Here is an 18,430-nt window from a genome sequence, read left to right on the forward strand (position 1 = left end):
CTTTATTACACTAAACCAGATATTTCTGACTGGTTAAAAGGAAACTCATGTACTCTCTACTTTGTGCCAGGACACTTTGAAGGAGGAGGAAAAAGCCTAACAAAGAAGATGCCAAACTGTAATTATATTAAATAACTTGAAGCAGAATGTCATAGTCAATTACACATTTAAAGACTGAAAGCAGGCTCACATTTGTAAGCAAATCATTAATTCAGGCTTTATTTCCAAGGCTGCTTCAAGCTTTCTGATTATCAGAAACAAATGAGAAAGTGATGAGTACTGTATCACAACATTTCATAACACTCAAAAGTGGAAACCTAGCAGGAAAAGTCTAAGATATCTATGGCTCAATGCATCTTTGTAGCACGAAGGCATTGGTATTTTTATTTCCCTCTCACCTTCTCTCATGGTAGGACCGAAGTTCTTCCAATGTACTGTAAAAGCATAAATAAAACTTCACCCAGCTACACTATTCAGTGCTACAAAGAAGGAAAGACCTCCCCCTGCACTGATGCAGAAAGGTGCAAAACTGCAAGTTCCCAGAGTCACCTTGGGGAAATTAGTTTAATACTAAGCATGCTTAGCAACTTTATGAAATCCTAAAAGAAAGCCACTAGCTACGACAGGTAAGCTAATCTTCATCTTCATGCACTGTGCTTACTGAGATTGTGTCATGAACGTGGTCAGGACAAAAAATTGCCACCAGAATACATCCAGATGACCAAGTCTGTTAGTTGGTCAGACCCACATCAGCTCTCTTGGCTACTGGGCAAGGTCTTTTATTTTTTTGTCTTTTTGGTCTTTTTTTGGGTTTTTTGACATAAGGCACAGATAACTACACATTCACGAATGCTGGTGCAAGGTCTGCTGTGTTAGGGAGTGTGTGCTGTTGTATGGATGGATTGAAGATGTGCAAACCTGGACTGCAGACGCTAAAGTTCCAATCTGATTTTTTTTACAATAAGGATGGTCAGGGTAATCACATAACTGACAACATCTACTATATTTCAGCTTATTTCATTGGCTGAAGCACACATGGAGAGTGAACAAGTCTAAACATAGACCAAAGCGTAGACCTGCTAAAAAGACATATTTTTTTTAGAATATCTTTACAGGATAGTGTCATGAACTTATAGCTTTTCTCTAGAATTAATTTATGGAGAGTAAAGCTGTAAATCTTAACTCTTTACCTAGACAACACTGCAGTTCTCCTTTGCTGACTGATGCTAAGACAAAGTAGTTCTGCAGTTTTCTTTGATGCTTAAAGCAAATAAAAGCCCCCAGTACTCTATTACCTTATACCTATCACAACTAAAACTTGGTAAAAGATCATGAAATATTTAAATTCTGCAGCTAACTTTGTCACAAACTGGAAAAGACTTACAGAAGTTGAATTCAAGGAGCTCTATTTCTACTACTGCATATTCACTAGTAATTTTATTTCCAAAAGCTTGTGTAGCTGCATTTTTGGGACAAGTTTGAGATGCTTCCATAATTAAAATTTCATCTTTGTTACACCGCAAACCTTACCTCATTTCAAATTTTTGTAGCAAAACGTCAGACCTATGGAAGACGCCACATCAGTGAATTTTATTTCAACTTAATGAAAATGGAAGCTGCAAATATCACCTTGATCACATGACTCTGCAAATCGTTTTACTTCTTAGGAAAACACAGTTGGTCAGTTGTTATAGGAGGCCTTATGGTTGCTTTCAAAATAATGTGATCTTTTTGGACAGCATGCACTTTGAAGTAAAGAACTATATATTTGCACATCAGTAAGCTTAACAAATTTAAATAGACTCTGCATAGTCTAGCATTCAAAATTATTAAAAATAAAATGAAGATACTGTGGATAACATTCCTGACAAAAAGAGACAAATGTCTGTTCTGCAGCATGACACACAATAAAGAGATCCGCAAGCAGACAAGACTACACAGCACACTTCAGGTGTGCAGGCACCCTCACAGATAACCTCCCAGCACAAGACCTACTGGCATAAGCATGGTATTGGACAGGCATAGATAAAGTACATTCAAACAACTCAAAACACATTAAAACTGGCTGATAACCATCTGCGCAACCTTTGTTGAGATTTTCCTGTTTTTATCCTTCCTAGGTTAGACAGGCTGTTATCACAGCCATGGGTCAAGTTTTATAGCAACTCACCTCAGAAAAGGGTCATTTTGAAATAACTCAACAGTAGACTATTCAGCACTGTAAATTCAGGACAGAGAGCAACGCAAAACTAAATCTCTTCTCCTATCACATCTCAGTTTTCCACAGTTGTGTTAGCCTACAGCCAAGTTACAACAACTATTTCCTACTCTGATCTTAATGTAGTTTTGTTGATGGTACAGACTACGCCCAAAGCAAGTTTTTAATGTCCAGTTTGTTTTGGAACGTGACAAAAATTAAAAGTATAGTATAACATTTTTGCTGTGTTTACGCTATTTTGTGGCTCCAATCATAACATACATAAAGAACCCTGTGGACTTAAGCCACCCTTCCTTCACCAGAAAGGTTCAAGAGTAAGCTACAGAGACATTTATGCTCTCTGCTTTTTTCTTTTGCAGAGTCCCCCTCCCACTGCACACATTGTCAGACTTTGAGCAGAACAGTGGGATATTCCCTATCACACATACGGCCTTTACCTGCTGGCGTAGAGCATGGGTTGGTCACGTTGATAATGCTCATTGACATTCAGGGAAGAAGAAGAAATGGTGGTTGCCAAGGAAGCCGCTTCGTTCAGAGACGGAGTGCTCGGCACGAGATCCGGTCTGTGGTGTGAACCTAGAGCTGCCCACACAAAGAACACCATTAACAAATCCAGTTTCAAGTCAAAGCCAAAAGTCTTTATGCAAGAGTATGGAGTCACACAGTGCTCTCAACAGCTTCTTCAAGCTTCTTAGTATGTTTGGATCAATGAGATTGTAATATTTATGTTCCCATACAGAATCAGAGATTTACAAAATGACAAGGACTGCAGTGGATCTCTGGAGATCATCTAGACCACCCCCCTGTCACAGCAGGTTGCACAGGACAGCATCCAGGTGGGTCTCCAGAAAAGGCAATTCCACAAGCTCTTTGGGCAGCCTGCTCCAGCCCTCTAATACCCTCACAGTAAAGAAGTTCCTCCTCATGTTTAGGTGGAACTTCCTATATTCGAGTTTATGCCCACTGCCTCTAGTAACCTGCACTCTTGTACTATAGGGAGAACTTCAGCTGCTGGACAGCACATTCATTAGTGTACAGAGAGCAACCCCAAGGTCAAGTATTAAACAGTGGTAATATCCGATGAATTCTTCTATGTTCTGGGACGGGTCTCGTACAAACAGCACCCAATCTCCAGATGGGATTAGGAGGCTGGTTCTCTTTTCAGCCTCCTGGCAGACAAGCTCTGAAAGGGGCAAAGTCTTCAAAAGAGTCCCTTCAAAGAGACTCCAGGAATAATGAACTAAGCTTCAAAGCAATCCATGTGACATGTTTGTTTAAAAGCCAGAGACAAGAATAGCCCTGGCTCTGGCCTTAGGACACTACCTGGTCTGGATAAATATTTCTAGGATCCCCTGAAATCCAAAGATTAACATAATACTCTAATCTTGATTCTTGATTCTTGACTCCTGAACGTCCATTCTGCCAAACATGACTAGTCCACAAGAACTACCTAACTGAAGATGTGAATCAACAGCCAGGTTGGAAGCTCTCTAGTTAGAATGCTTCTAAAGCTTAATTTTAAATTCCTTTAAAAACTTTTGAAAGACATTACCTTCTTCATCAAGGCTGGCATAGCTTTGTCCTTCAGCAAGAATGCCATGCTTTTCATCCTTCCACTCCTGACTAACTGCACACACAACTTCTTGTGACGCTGCCTTCAGGGCTGTGATGGAATTGCACCGTTTCTTTGAAGGTGAAGACTTTAAGGCTGCATTACCAAATGAACATAGGTGTTGAATGATGTCATCTTTTCACCCTGTGCATTTTTAGCAGCATATAGAAAAGCCAGCCATCTATAAAGCTACAGTTTGTGAATACATACAAAGAACTCATACAGATACAAACCTGCTTATCAAATATTGTATTACAAGTAGAGCCAAAAGCACTGTTATTTCATCTGTGAGTCAAGTGTCTTTTTCTGAGGTTTCTTACAGCTCAGAGGACGAAAAAAAACCTCAAACAAAAAACCAAAAAGCAAACCAAAAATGAAGTCACTTAGCCAACTTGGTCTAAGCTAGAAATCTTGTATGGAGTGTCAACCCATTTAATCAGAGACAGAATGCTACACAAAACACCAGAAGACAAGAAAACTGAAAATACTTTTTGGAATATTTTGAGAGGTGATGAGAATTTCCTTTAGCTGTGAACTACTCCTATATAATGATACATGTGCTACTGCAGAATTTCCATTTCAGTGACATGCCAAATATCTTTAAGTAAAATCATCTAATATCAGGTTGGAAGAGATCTCAATGACCATCTGGTCCAACCTTTCTTCACAAAAGCTCCATCTAGACAGAAGGATTCTACAGCCAAGATCATCCAGCACCCTGTCCAGCCAAATCTTGAATGTGTCCTATATCAGTGAATCCACCACTTCCCTGGAAAGATTATTCTAATGGCTAATTGTTCTCATTGTGACCAGTATTCCTCATTTCCAACTGGAATCTCCCCAGGAGTGCCTTGTATCTATTACCTCTCATCTCTTCCACATCACTCCTTGTAAAAAGTGAGTCTCTGTCTTCTTTGCAGCCACCCTTTAAATGCTGGAACATAGTGGCATGATGTCCTCTAAGCCTTCTTTTCTCAAAGCTGAACAAACCCAGTTCTCTCAGCTTTTGCTCAATTGGCAGGCTTCCCAGACCTTTGATCATGCTGGGGGCCTTTCTTCGGACCCTCTCCAGCCTATTCACGTCTTTCTTGAATACTGGGGACCAATACTGCACTGACCAATACTGACCAATACTCCAGGTGTGGCCTGACAAGCACAGATTGGGATAATGACTTCCCTATTTCTGCTGGTAATGCCCATTTTGATGCAACCCAGAAGCCTGTTGGGTTCTTGTGCCACAGCAGCACACTGTTCATTCATACTGAGCTTGTTGTGCACCAGGATCCATAGCTTCTTTTCCACAGAGCTGCTCCCCAGCCAGCCAGATCTCAGCCTGTGCTGCATTCCTGGATTAAGTTTTCCCATGTGCAAGAGTTTACATGTGTCCTTGTTGAATTTCATAAGGTTCTTGCTAGCCCCTCTTCCAGCCTATCCAGGTCTTGTTGCAGGGTGGCTCCTCCTTCCAAAGTGGCTGCTTGCCCATGCGGTTTGGTATCAATCAGCAAAATTCATCAGGGTATACTTGATCTTATCATCCAGATCACTTAAGAAGACATTAAGCAGTATTAAGCCCAGTATCACTTCCATGGTGACAGGTTGCCAATTTGAAAGGGAGCTATTTACCACTAGCTTCTGGGTGCTGCCTATCCACCAGTTTCCCATAGACCACTTTTGTAGACAACAACATCCATTTCTCCAGGAGGTGGCTGTGGGAAATGGTATCAAAAGCCTTGCAGAAATCCAGGCAGACAATGTCCACCACTCACACCATATCAACTGAGCAGGTTGCTTTGTTCTGTAAGGCAACCAGGTTTGTCAAGCAGGTTTGCCCTTCATGAAACCATGCTGGCTTTTCTCAATCATATGGTTCATTTGATTTGTGATAGGCCCCAGGAGGATTAATTCCCAGGGGTGGAAGTAAGGCTGATGGGCCTATTAATTTCCTGGATCTCTCTTAAGAAGGTTTAAACCCTTCCTGTAAATGGGGTTGATATTAGCCTTCTTCCAGTCTTCTGGGGTATTCCTTGATCTCCACAAGGAGAGTCAAGCTCCTGTAATAGCTCACATACGAACTCTTCCTTCCCTGATGGTGGGTCTGTGTTTGCATCAACCTGGGGTTTTGTTCCCAAGGCCAGAGGCCCAACAGTGCTGGTAAAGACTGGTGGAGGAAGTGTTGAGAACCTCTGCTTTTTCAGCACTGTTGGTGACCAATTCACCTCTCCTATTCAATAGTGGACCAATATTTTGCTTATTTTTCTGCTTGTTGCTTATGTACCCAAAGAATGCTTTCTTACAGTTTTTGACATCTATGGACAATTTCAATTCAAGATTCACTTTTGCTTTTCTAGCTGCATCTCTGTATGCCTTAGCAATGACCTTGTAGTTCTCAGTATGTTCCCGTATATAAGAATGGCTGGAAGGAGAATCCGGGGAACTCCAGGCCTGTCAGTCTGACCTCAGTCCCGGGGAACATCATGCAGAGGGTCACCTTGGGAGCTATCATGCAGCACATGTGTGATGGCCAGGGGATCAGGCCTAGTCAACATGGGTTTACAAAAGGTAGATCCTGCCAAACTAACCTGATCACCTTCTATGACAGGGTGACCCACTTAATGGACAAGGGGAAGGCTGTGGATGTGGTCTACCTGGACTTCAGTAAAGCCTTTGACACGGTTTCTCACAGCATTCTGACTGAGAAACTGGCTGCCACTGGCCTTGACAGGTGGACCCTCAGCTGGGTTAAAAACTGGCTGGATGGCCGGGCCCAAAGGGTGGTGGTGAATGGAACCAAATCCAGCTGGAGGCCGGTCACGAGTGGCATCCCCCAGGGCTCAGTCCTGGGTCCAGTCTTGTTCAACATCTTTATCAATGACCTCGATGAAGGGATTGAATGCTCCCTCAGAAAGTTTGAGGGAGGGAGGCTTTTCAGAGAGATCTGAACAGACTGGACCAATGGGCTGAGACCAACGGGATGAAGTTTAACATGGCCAAGTGTAGGGTGCTGCACATGGGACATAACAACCCCAGGCAGCACTACAGGCTTGGGGGAGACTGGCTGGAGAGCTGTCAGGAAGAGAAGGACCTGGGGGTGTTGGCTGACTGCAGGCTGAATATGAGCCAGCAGTGTACCTGGGCAGCCACGAAGACCAATGGCATCTTGGCTTCTATCAAAAGCAGTGTGGCCAGCAGGTCTAGGGAGGTTACTGTGCCCCTGTACTTGGCATTGGTGAGGCCACACCTTGAGTACTGTGTGCAGTTCTGGGCTCCCCACCATAAGAAGGCCATTGAAGTCCTTGAGGAAGTGCTGAGAAGAGCTACCAGGCTGGTGAAGGGGCTGCAGGGCAAATCCTATGAGGAGCAGCTGAGGGAGCTGTGGCTGTTTAGCTTGGAGAAGAGGAGGCTGAGGGGAGACCTTATCACCTACCTGATTCACAGAGGTGCTAGGATTGTCACTGATCGGCTCAGCCTTGGTCAGAAGCAGGTCTGTCCTTAAGCCCTGCTGGTATTTACTCTGTTGGGCCCAGGGGAAGCTTCTGGATGCTCCTTGCAGAAACCACCCCTGCAGAACTGCCTTCTTTACCAGAACATTGCCATGCAAAACCACAACATCCTTCTAAAGATTCCTTCACTCTACTTAAAGCATCTCATTTCTTTCTTTCTTTCTTTTTTTTTTTTTGGTTTTTTTTACAGTTCAAGTACTTTCAGCTTTTCCTTTCTCTCCCATGTACTGGGGAGCCAGAGCTGGATGCAGTACTTAAGGGAGGGTCTCACCAGAGGAGGGGGATGGAATCACTTCAGTCGGGTTACTGGTCACACTTCTTTCGATGCAGCCCAGGGTACAGTTCACTTTCTGGGCTGCAAACATACATTGACAGGTCATATTGAGCTTCTCATCAACCAGCAACCTAAAGTCCTTCTCTTCAGAACTCATCTCAATCATTCTTTGCTCAGCCTGTAGCTGTGCTTGGGATTTCCCTGACACATGTGCAGGACCTTGCATTTGGCCTTGTTGAACTTTTTGAGGCTTGTACAGGCCCACCTCTCTGACCTGTCAAGGTCCCTCTGGATGGTATCCCTTCCCTTCAGAGTGTCGACTGCATGACACAGCTTGGTGTCATCAACAGACTTGCTGACAGTGCACTCAATCCCACTGTCTGTGTTACAATGATCTTCAACAGCACCGGTCCCAATACCGACCCCTGAAGAACACTACACATCACTAGTCTCCACTTGACATCAAGCTTTTGACTATCCAGCCAATTCCTCATTCACAAAGTGGTCTGTCTGTCAAACCCATGCCTTTGGTTTAGAGAAAAGGATGTGCAAGACAGTGTCAAATGCTTTGCACACATCTGGGTAGTTGATGTTTGTCACTCTTCCCTTATCCAGCAGCACTGTAACCCCATCACAGAACGCCACAAAATCTGTCAGGCACTATTTACTCTTAGTGAAAACTCCTTATTTTCCATGTGCCTGAGCATAGTCTCCAGGAGAATCTGCTCCATGATCTTGCTTGGCACAGAGGTCAGATTGGCTCCCAGTTCCCCAGGTCTTCCTATTTTCCATTTTTAAAAATGGGAGTTCAGTTTCCCCTTTCCCTGTCAGAGGAACCAGTGTGCAGCACTAGTGTGCTGCCACTTTAACCACCGGTTCCCTCTGGACCCAGGATGCATCTCTTCAGGTCTCATGGACCTGAGCACCTTCAGGTGCAAATAATTCTCTGTAATATTACTATTAAAGTACAATCCTATTAACTCCAGTGAAGAAATCCAGCTCCTGGTAAAATAAATGCTACATGATGTTGAATAAAAGGATTCATTTATTGCCAAGACAGGAGCACTGTAAAGTAATGATTCTAAAAACAGCTAAAAGAATTAAACTCACAACTTTCTTACCTTGAACTTTCTTAAAAACTCTTGTATTCATAAACTTTAAGAATCTGTCTGCATAAAAACTTGGTCGGTGAACTGAAACAGTGTCCTACAAAATTGAAAAAGGTCTCAGTTATATTTCCCGTAAGTAAATCACAAGCAAATTGCCAAGAAAGCTGCTGAACACCTCAGGTAAACTATATCACACCTTTCAGGCACACATATTCAAAACAGGTGAATTCTCACTAGTTTTTCCATTTTAAAGGTTAATTCTTCAAGAACTTTTCTTTAGGTATTTCATTTACGGAATTATGAGTTATGTATTATAGACCCATATTCTGCTAAATTTTTGTAGCATTCAAAAAGGTGGGTTTTTTTCCCACCTAATGCACGTTTTTCAGTTACAGATTTACCAATGCCAGGTTAAGTGGCAATTGTCTTGTGTTAGTTATGACAAGGTGATCATTTTATTTGCTTTTTGAAAGATCAAAAACTAAATCATACACATATTTGGACCAAAAAATATTTCAGCAACACCCCAAAGCACATGGTGATGGTAAGACTACAAATATACTGGAATCAGCTCTTTCGGGGTCAACATAAGTCAAAGCTCCATTAGCTAAAATATCAGCAGTTAAAAAAATAAAATCTACTTACTCCATCATAAACAAGAGCTTTCCAAGAATGTTCCAGCTTCTTCATTAATCTAAGCACACAAAAGCAAAATTAGAACTGCTCTCTAAAAGTTCCACATTTGTAAGTAATTTCAGAAGAGCCTATTCAATAAAAACTTGAAATTCAACTTACCTGTAAGATTGAAGAATATCAATAATCCCCATAAACAGAAGCAGCTTTTCGCCTTTCTGGCTTTTAGCTGGAATACCTCCCATTCTGAAAGAAACAACAAAAATATACTTAGACTATCTTTTAAGGCATCTCTGACCATTAGCAGATTAATAGTACCCACCTGCAAACCAAAACAGGCACAACATTAAAGCTAGATGCCATTGTGCAAAGCCAGTCAAATGAGGGTTATTCACATACTACTGACTTCAAATAGCAAAACTTAGTATGTGGGAAATATCCAGTGATTAATATCCATTATAAACAAAAAAAAGACTTTCAGCATAACTTTTAGATAGAACTGTAAATATTTTGATGGTCTGAAAACTGGAGACAAGTGTACCTCAGTTTATTACTAGGGAAAAGAAATAATTTTGCCTAGCTAAAGGATAATTGTGTCACTTCATTGATCTCACATAACAAAACTGTAGAGAGCCTGCACACTACTCCAAATCTGAAAAATGTTCTTTTGTATATTTTCTACTAAAAAATAAGTATGTACTTTTCCAAAATTTATTTACAGACAGATTAGTGACAGAAAAAGTAAGAGTATGAAGCTGAGAAGCCTAACAACAACCTGGGATCTCCACTTGGTTCAGAGTATTTACTAGCCATGACGCTGAAGAACAAGCTGCTCATCCTAAGACCCTATCTTCCTACTCCAGCCCCTAGAAAGAAGGGTATATTGTTTTTAACATCAGGAACTGAAATCCAGTTTTCAGTCTGTCAGCTTTTTGACATTGATGGACCCAGTACAAAATAAAAAGAAAAAGCGACTGAAGATGCAACACATGCAATATTGACCTTCAAATCTTTTTTAAAAGTTGAGAAACAAATAGTGCACATCTGAAACATCTAACAAAGACATCGTTTGGAGCGCATTCCCTGTTCTGCCACTAATGCATAGTAGTTCCTTCCCCTCAAAAAAAGGGGCCACCATCTACTCAAACTTCTCCTCCCTCTCCACCACTAGGAAGTTTTTTTATCATTCTAGGCACAAAGGAAACCATGTGAGAACAAGTGGATTTTACATGACTGTAGGACTCCACTATTACCAGAAATTCCTGCTCAATTAACTGGTCAGACATTCAGAAGTGTTAAGTGATTTACAAAATTATATTCTGTCGGACTTGGTGTCTTTGTTGAAAGACCTAGGCTTATTTTCATCCACCTCAGTGAAGTCTGACACATGACCAGTTATGGCAGTATGAGAGAGGAGATAGTGCAAGCAGTCAAGGAAGGACTCAACAGATGCAGTAGCCTTACAGCAGTACTATACCATCCACAATCTGTGTGATGTTACATTAGCTCAAGTGATGTGGGAACCCAGGGTGGATTTTCACACACACAGGGACTTCCTTGGATGACTTTATAAACAGATTTGGCTTTTAGTTAAAAGACTAACTGAAAAACCAATACCCCCAAAACTGTGAGTACACCACCTCTGTCACCCTCTGAGAACATTCATCGTCTTCTGCATAAATGTGAGTAGAGCTATAAAAAAATGAGTGAAATTCAGCTGTAATTTATATTCTAGATCTCTGAACATCTGGAGACTCTCTACAAATGCTAAATATTGTAATTCTCCCATTTGTTTGCTGTAGGTTTAAGCATACGTTTCTATAACATAAATTGTATTTACCTAGACAGCTCCCTTGAGAACCAGAAGAGTAAAAACATAATTTGAAATTAAACCTTCATTATAACGAGGGTTACAGAAATTATATATTATTATTTTTATTATATCTGATTATATAGAGTGAGAATGGTGAACATAGTACTTTCAGTAACACTTAATGCATTTCAAAGGAAACATAGGAATAACTATTATCTATACTCTTAAATTTCTACTGCAGTTTTTTCTGGATAGAGAAGAGAAAAGCAGCTGTTCTTAATCCTTGGAAATACTGTACATGGGTACAACTGCAATATAGTTCTACATATTGAGAATACTACTTTGAGATAAAAACATCCGCTGTAGGAATATCCATTTCAGCGTTAATAGTTTGTGCTTATGGCTCATCAGACTACTTCCAGTTAAAATTCAATTATACCTGGGACACTTATAATAGCTGTTCCATAACAACTCTTTTATAAGTTAATGCACTTGTGCATACGTAAGTCACTCTGAGCTAACTAAATTTGCTATCATGTACTTAAAGATGATCAATCTAGTAATCAATGTTTTAATTTCCTGCTCTGCAGCAAATCCTGCCAGTCCAGCTTTTTTTCAAAAATAAAAATCCACAACTTAATACCAAGTAGTACACACTGAAGAAAAAGAACACACAAGTTTTAATATTAACCTTAAGAGCAGGTTATGGCACTTACGTGTTTGTTGTCTCTGTGGTGACAGTGTCTCCTGACTTCCCAGGGCCCTGTATAGACTCCATGGCTGTGGAATAGAGAACTTTCTGCCCTCCAGGACGTTTGGCATCTGATGTGCTCTGGGAACTTTCTCCCTCTTTTTCCTTAATGTTACTGTTCAATATGTGGATTCCCAATAGCAGACTGTAATCCATAATCTTAAAACTTTCTAGAACCTGTCAACAAAGAAGAAACGGTGTACTGAAACAAAAATAGACCATTGCACAGTATGAATTACACAGCAGCATTTTGAAAATCTAAGTAAAAGTAGACCTTCAAAGCACAAGTCTTGCTTATTAGGAAAAAGTGTGAAATTATAATTAAACAAAGCTTAATGCTCTTGTTACAAATGGGAAAGATGCATAGCTGAAATGTAATCTGATATTATTTTGTAGTCAAGGTAAATATGTCCAGTCAGCACCTTTTGTATTTATAGCACATAATCAATTAATAGTTCCATCATATGCTTAGGAATTATAGATATTTCTACGGTCACCTCTAATGCATGTTCCAGACTTTACTGAGCATTTTTGCTGAGACTACTCTCTACCTCCCATTCACCTCCTGTTTATAACCACAAAAGTGTTATTGGAGACCTTTCCAATGTCAAAAACCCCACATTTGCTACCACCCTGTCATTCATTAACAGCTGATGGGATCTGGATACAAAAATCATGCATCCCTCTATTAGTATAAAGAGGGCCTATCCATTCTGTTTTGTTTCTGAAGCATGACTTGACCCAACATCTTTCTCTTCCAGTTCTACCAATCATTTTTGCATCTGTCAGTAGGCAAGTTCCCGTTCTTTCCTGCACATGTACTAAGTTTCTCATCAGTTACATCATTATTAAGTCTGGCATACTGCCATTAAAAGGAAACACAGTTCAAATCAATATGCAAACATGAACTAACACAAGCTGTGATCACTCTATCTAGTAATATAACCAAACTGTAAGCAGGCAGCAGCTGTGCTAAATATCTTATATAATAGCACGAAGTGGACAGAGAAATACTGGTAGCAAACAGTAAGGATATGCTGCTGTGCCACTCATGCCTCTTTTACCTCATGCAGCTCAGCTATAGTTCATGACATGCTTATAGTACACAGTAGCATGAGACAGTGGTATAATTTCTGGCATGGAAACAGGAGTTGATAGTACGTGGTTTTACAGGAACAAGAGCAAAATGTGATTTGCAGAGATGACAAATAAAGAGCCACAACTCCTGTAATGGTATGACATTTTGATGAAGACTTACACAAAAAGCTGAGATGGCTTGTGTCTAAGACACATTTTTCAAATCCAAAGTGAGATTTGTTTGCAATTGTCAGGAAAGTTCCAGTGATCTGTGTAACTGCATGAGGAGGAAAAGGGAGGCTACTACTGAACATGTCCCCAGAGATAATTTTAACTCCAATGTCCAAGTATATCAGCAAAGAGGTAGGAAAGCTCTGTTCCTCACCATCTGTACTTTTTATGTTAAATAGAAGACAACTGTACAATACAGCTGTATACTTTGCAAACTCTGGCATTTATCTTCCATGAGGAACATGGTATCTTGATTTCAGTACTGCTGTAAGCATTTAATCTAAAGGTAGAAAGGCATAGCCTCATCCTGATTCCCTGACACAAAAGAGGAGTTTAGAAGACATGGTAGGTTTGATCTTGCTCAGAGTAATCTTGCACAGGGGTGGATTAGTTCAAACAGAATAAGAAAAAGGCTGCAAATGTATGTCCCCCAGTAGTCCACGGCATCCTCTGATGACAGCATTCCCACATGGTTTCAGGACACAACCAAAAAAGCATATTCTAAATTACCGTACAAGAAGATAATGAAGTTTTATTGAGCATTGTGTGGGAACATTGGTGGCTAACATCTTCCTGTTTTAGGATCATGAATTTTTAAAATAGCGCAGCTGACGGGTACACAGGCACAGACACTTGGTGCCAGATAAGTTCCAGTAACTTTGCTGCTTGCTCATTGTTACCTTTTACTCAGACTTACTCAAAAACAAAACACTATAAAAGTAAGTAACCAGTGGATGTTTACCATCAAATACTGAATGCAGATTCTGGGTAGGCTGAAGAGGAATATAATATATTCATCCTCTACAGAAATACTTACCTTAAATAGTACAGTCAGCAACACTATTTATGCAATAACCAGATTACAGCAGCTAGTCAGGCTCAGAAAAAGCATTGTCACTTTTGTGTTACAGTTATAAACATAACTGCTGACAGTTCTGCCTTCAGTCTATTCTTTCCCACCTTCTGAATTAGAGACATTATGATTTATCTGCACAAATTACATAATGTACATCTAGGACAGGGTGTAGCCTCATGGAAGTCTGTGGTGTAATATGCTGAGACCTCTTATGTGATAAAACTAATCTGCCTGCATCAAATCACCACTGTCATTTAAACCCATGCTACTTCCACTATACAATGGAGCAGAAATCTCTTTGCCTGTTTATGTCTTTGTTCTAGGATTACTTAAAAAAAAAATCATAAAAACAAGTAGCTATTTTGTCACTCTAGTTCATTATGAAATTGAAACACCTGCATATTCAATGGATTAACTGCAGTACTGTGGTTGTTTAGCCCTAGCTGGAGGCCAGACACCCGCCAAAGTCAGTCTATTACTCCCCTTCTTAGGTGGACAGGGGAGAAAATACATATTAAGAGGCTCAGGAGTCAAAGTAAGGACAGGGAGAGATCATCCTGCCATCGAATGACATGGGCAAAACAGACTCAACACAGAGTGAAGTAAGAGAACTACCTAGTTTATTACACTAACTACAAAGAACAGTGAAGAACCGGAGTCAGGAGCGTGACCAGATCTTAAAACAAACGCAACCAGATCTTAAAACACTTTCCCCCCACCACTCCCCTCTTAGCAGACTTTAGTCAGAATTTTGCTCCCTTCTTCCACCCCGTTCACAGCACAGGGGGGCAGGGACTGGAAAAAAATGGGGTTCTCAGTTACTTCTTCATGAGTTGTTTTACTTTTCCAGATCTTAAAACACCTCAACTTCCCCCCCCACTCTCCCCAGCTCCCTTCTTAGTGAGACTTCACCCTAGTCATGATTTCACTCCCTTCTTCAGTGGCAAAACACAGCTACTTCTAGGGTTTTTTTCTCCTATATGTGATTCTCAGAGGCGCTGTGAATCCATCTCTGATTGCCTCAGCCCTGGTCAGAGTGACTTTGGCCTTGAATTGCCTGATGTTTACACTTTTGCAGGCCGGCAGAGCATTCCAGCAGCCATCTTCTGCAGCCCCCGGTCTCTCTCTCAGCACCCAGCTACGCAAAACTGTGACAAGTACATATTCTTAAAATCAGCACACAGTGTAGCCCCTGTTGCTTGTAGACACTCTATTTATGGTCCTACTCAGAGGCAGGAAGGATTCTCCAGTCAACAAAGCGTCTTCAGGGTATCGCAATATGGCCTGCCTCTCTGCCTTCATGTTTGATACACAGTACTGATTACCTTCCCTTAGAAATATGTTAATCCATCCAGCCACTCCTTATGCAAATACACATCTTTCGACTACATCTAAGCATGTTTTTATGCCCTTGTTTGTTTCTAAGTAAAATTCCAATTAGAAAAATGGCACAGGATAACAAGGAAGAATCTTAAACATCGTTATTCAACAAAAACTTACTTCATATCAAACTCTTCGGTCTGTACTAAGACAGAAATTTCACTTCAGTCAGTGGAATTTCTAGCTGAATATATCTGAAGAGTTCTCATACAGGTATCATCATTAATAGTTAAAATATGAAATCATCATTATTCTTAAATGTGCAAGTAACATTTTGCACACAGAGATGCACAAATTAATTCTGGTTTGTGAAGAAAAGTTACAGATTGCAGCACATCAAGCTATTTCTGAACATGCAGCATCCTATGAAAACCCAAAAAGACCTTTCCTGGGTCAAGGATTGCTTCCATTCTAGATGGAGCTGCTTTTGAGAGGCAGCAGCATGTTCTTTGCTACAAAGGTACCAAAATGACACCCCAATCTAATGAAAAAAAAAATACTCAAGCAAAGCACAGTGTTAAAGGCTCATAGCAGAACGAGAAAGCCCTGTACAACACCCAGTATCATCCATGGGACATCACTAGAAACTGACATTAAAGCCCAGAAACAAACTCCTGCTGTAGTTAAAGTCAGAGAAAGTCAATCTTTACTGATGTAGCCACTCTGAAATACACCTTGCTAGAAATTGCAATAGGCTTCAGCAAGAATATTATTTGTTAGTACACAGCATGATTAAGCATTGTATTTGATAATGACAAGCAAGTGTTCAATTCATTATCTTGACATTAAATTGTTCATCTCATTTGTATTTATATATGTGTTATTTCACTAGGTACACAGATTCTGTCAACACGATGTTGTCACTTGTTCACAAAGCACTGCTTCCAAGGCTGGCTTTCGCTGCTCTGACAACTTCCAGATGGCAAGCATCGCTCATCCCTTTCTAGCCTTAAGCAATATTTTGCTTTCATACCACATAAAAAAGCCCAGTGAAATGGCATCACAAAATACATTATTTCAGAACATGGAAAATAACTCCCTGAATCAGATTTTCTTTTCTCCAAGATAATCAGATGTTAAAGCATTCTGTGAATCATCTTAGATGTGGTTATACTCAACTGTATCAGCCAGTGACTAATAGAGCAAAACAAGTACTTCTGCCATGGAATGTCATTTTTATTTTAGATGCAGCCAGCCCAAGCTGAGTGCTATCTGACAGAGAAATCTGCATTCACGTTGCTAACCCTGCAAAACAACTCAAGTCAGCAGGTCATTTTCCTAAAAGAATCAAGGAAAATGCTACTCAAAAAAGCATAATTCCACAAGCTCGTGAAATGCAAAAAGCTAGAAGGATAACCACACAAGCAAGCATTCTCTCTCTCTTACAAGCATTTTGGAAAAGGGATGTAGGAACTAACAAAGCAGAAAGATGACTAATTTTACACTGAATCAGTAATTACTGTCCAACATATGGAGTTAGATAAAATAATCATGCAAAATAAAGTGCTATTTCACAAAATCATAATTTCTTAGAAAAAAGTACACAAATATCAAATGCCTAATATGAGGGTTCTAGCTTAGAAGCAATCAATTCCAAAAAGTCACCAACACCCCTACCTGGAGTCACTTTCCATTTCAAAAGAATTCTTCACATGTATTGTTAACTAACATTCCTAAAAATTGCAATCTGGTTTCTAATTTTTGAAGTAGAAGAGAAATTTTTAATTTGATTTGTTACTACAGAGGTGATAATATATAAAGATACAAGACTATCTTTAAGATGTAGTATCATCCCATATACACTTTCCTTGAACTACCATTTCTGACAAAAAGGCCCTTCATCTACGTTTAATGCATTCTCCAACTCCAGACCATCTATTATTTCTATCCCATGCTGCAGTTCAGTACTCCTTCAAGTTGTGCCAACACTACTGTTTGCAAGGAGGTGTTGTAGAACGGGTCATTACAATTATTTGGGTCAAAGCATCATCTGTGTAGAGACTTTGAGGCAGAAAAAAACATAAGAAAACCAACCCGACCCTCCCACTGTAAGAGTTCTGAAAGTTATGGTGAATAAATTTGATCATACAATGTCTCTGTCAAAGATGCTTTGGTGCAAATCCAGATAAGTATTCGTGACAAAGCTTGAGATACTGCAACAACTGGCTAAAACAGCAGTGATGAAAATAATCAGTAAACCTGAAACGTAGGAGATATGACCCTCTGTCTTCAAATTTCCTTGTCCTTCCAGGCTTCATTTTTAGTAAGGCCATTATTACCACTTTTAAAATTATATTTCCTTAGAAAAGCCCAATAAAGGAAAACTCGAAAAAGCCATTCACTTCTCACAGTAAAAATTCATTGAAATTATTTTGGTGCTCTTAAAAACCACAAGACCACAACTGGATTAACTGCCATTGATTCTGTAACAGATATTTTGCCATGCAGGTATAAATATATTAATTGTTCTTCATTAAATTTTTATAAATGTAGAAAGCAGAACTGATGAACTATGTGCTTTTTCAGTAATAGGATTGTTTCATAGCATCACAGAATCACTTAGGTTGAGAAAGACCTTTAAAATTAAGTCCAACCATTAACCCAGCACTGCCAATTCAACCACTAAACCATGTCCCTAAGCACCACATCTTTTAAATACCTTGAGGGATGGTGACTCACCCACTTCCCTGTGCAGCCTGTTGCAGAGGTAGACAACCCTTTTGGTGAAGAAACTTCCCCTAATACCCACCTAAACTTCCCATGGCACAACTTGATGACATTTCCTCTCGTTCTATTACTTCTTATGTGGGAGAAGAGACCAGCACCCATCTTGCTACAACTTTCTCATAGGTAGCTGTAGAGCGCGCTCAGGTACTCCCTCACAGCCTCCTTTTCTCCAGACTAAATGGACCCAGTTCCCTCAGTCACTCCTCATAAGACCTGTACCTTACCATTGCTACTGAATATTTGAAAAAG

At 40.2% G+C, this 18,430-nt stretch overlaps 1 protein-coding gene across 1 annotated transcript in view; it reads right to left on the reverse strand.

Annotated features, from left to right (window-relative positions):
- Positions 1–18,430, reverse strand: part of PIP5K1B (phosphatidylinositol-4-phosphate 5-kinase type 1 beta) — a gene marked incomplete at both ends in the record, with an annotated part of 70,003 nt that overhangs the window by 11,539 nt on the left and 40,034 nt on the right. Inside the window, 6 exons of the mRNA XM_084278232.1 lie at positions 2,656–2,800; positions 3,771–3,926; positions 8,726–8,810; positions 9,359–9,407; positions 9,509–9,592; positions 11,876–12,087. Of these exons, the coding sequence (XP_084134358.1) occupies positions 2,656–2,800; positions 3,771–3,926; positions 8,726–8,810; positions 9,359–9,407; positions 9,509–9,592; positions 11,876–12,087 (731 nt within the window). The remainder of the gene's footprint in view (positions 1–2,655; positions 2,801–3,770; positions 3,927–8,725; positions 8,811–9,358; positions 9,408–9,508; positions 9,593–11,875; positions 12,088–18,430) is intronic.

Source organism: Gallinula chloropus, assembly GCF_964237585.1.
Source record: "Gallinula chloropus genome assembly, chromosome: Z".
Taxonomy (NCBI): Eukaryota; Metazoa; Chordata; class Aves; order Gruiformes; family Rallidae; genus Gallinula; species Gallinula chloropus.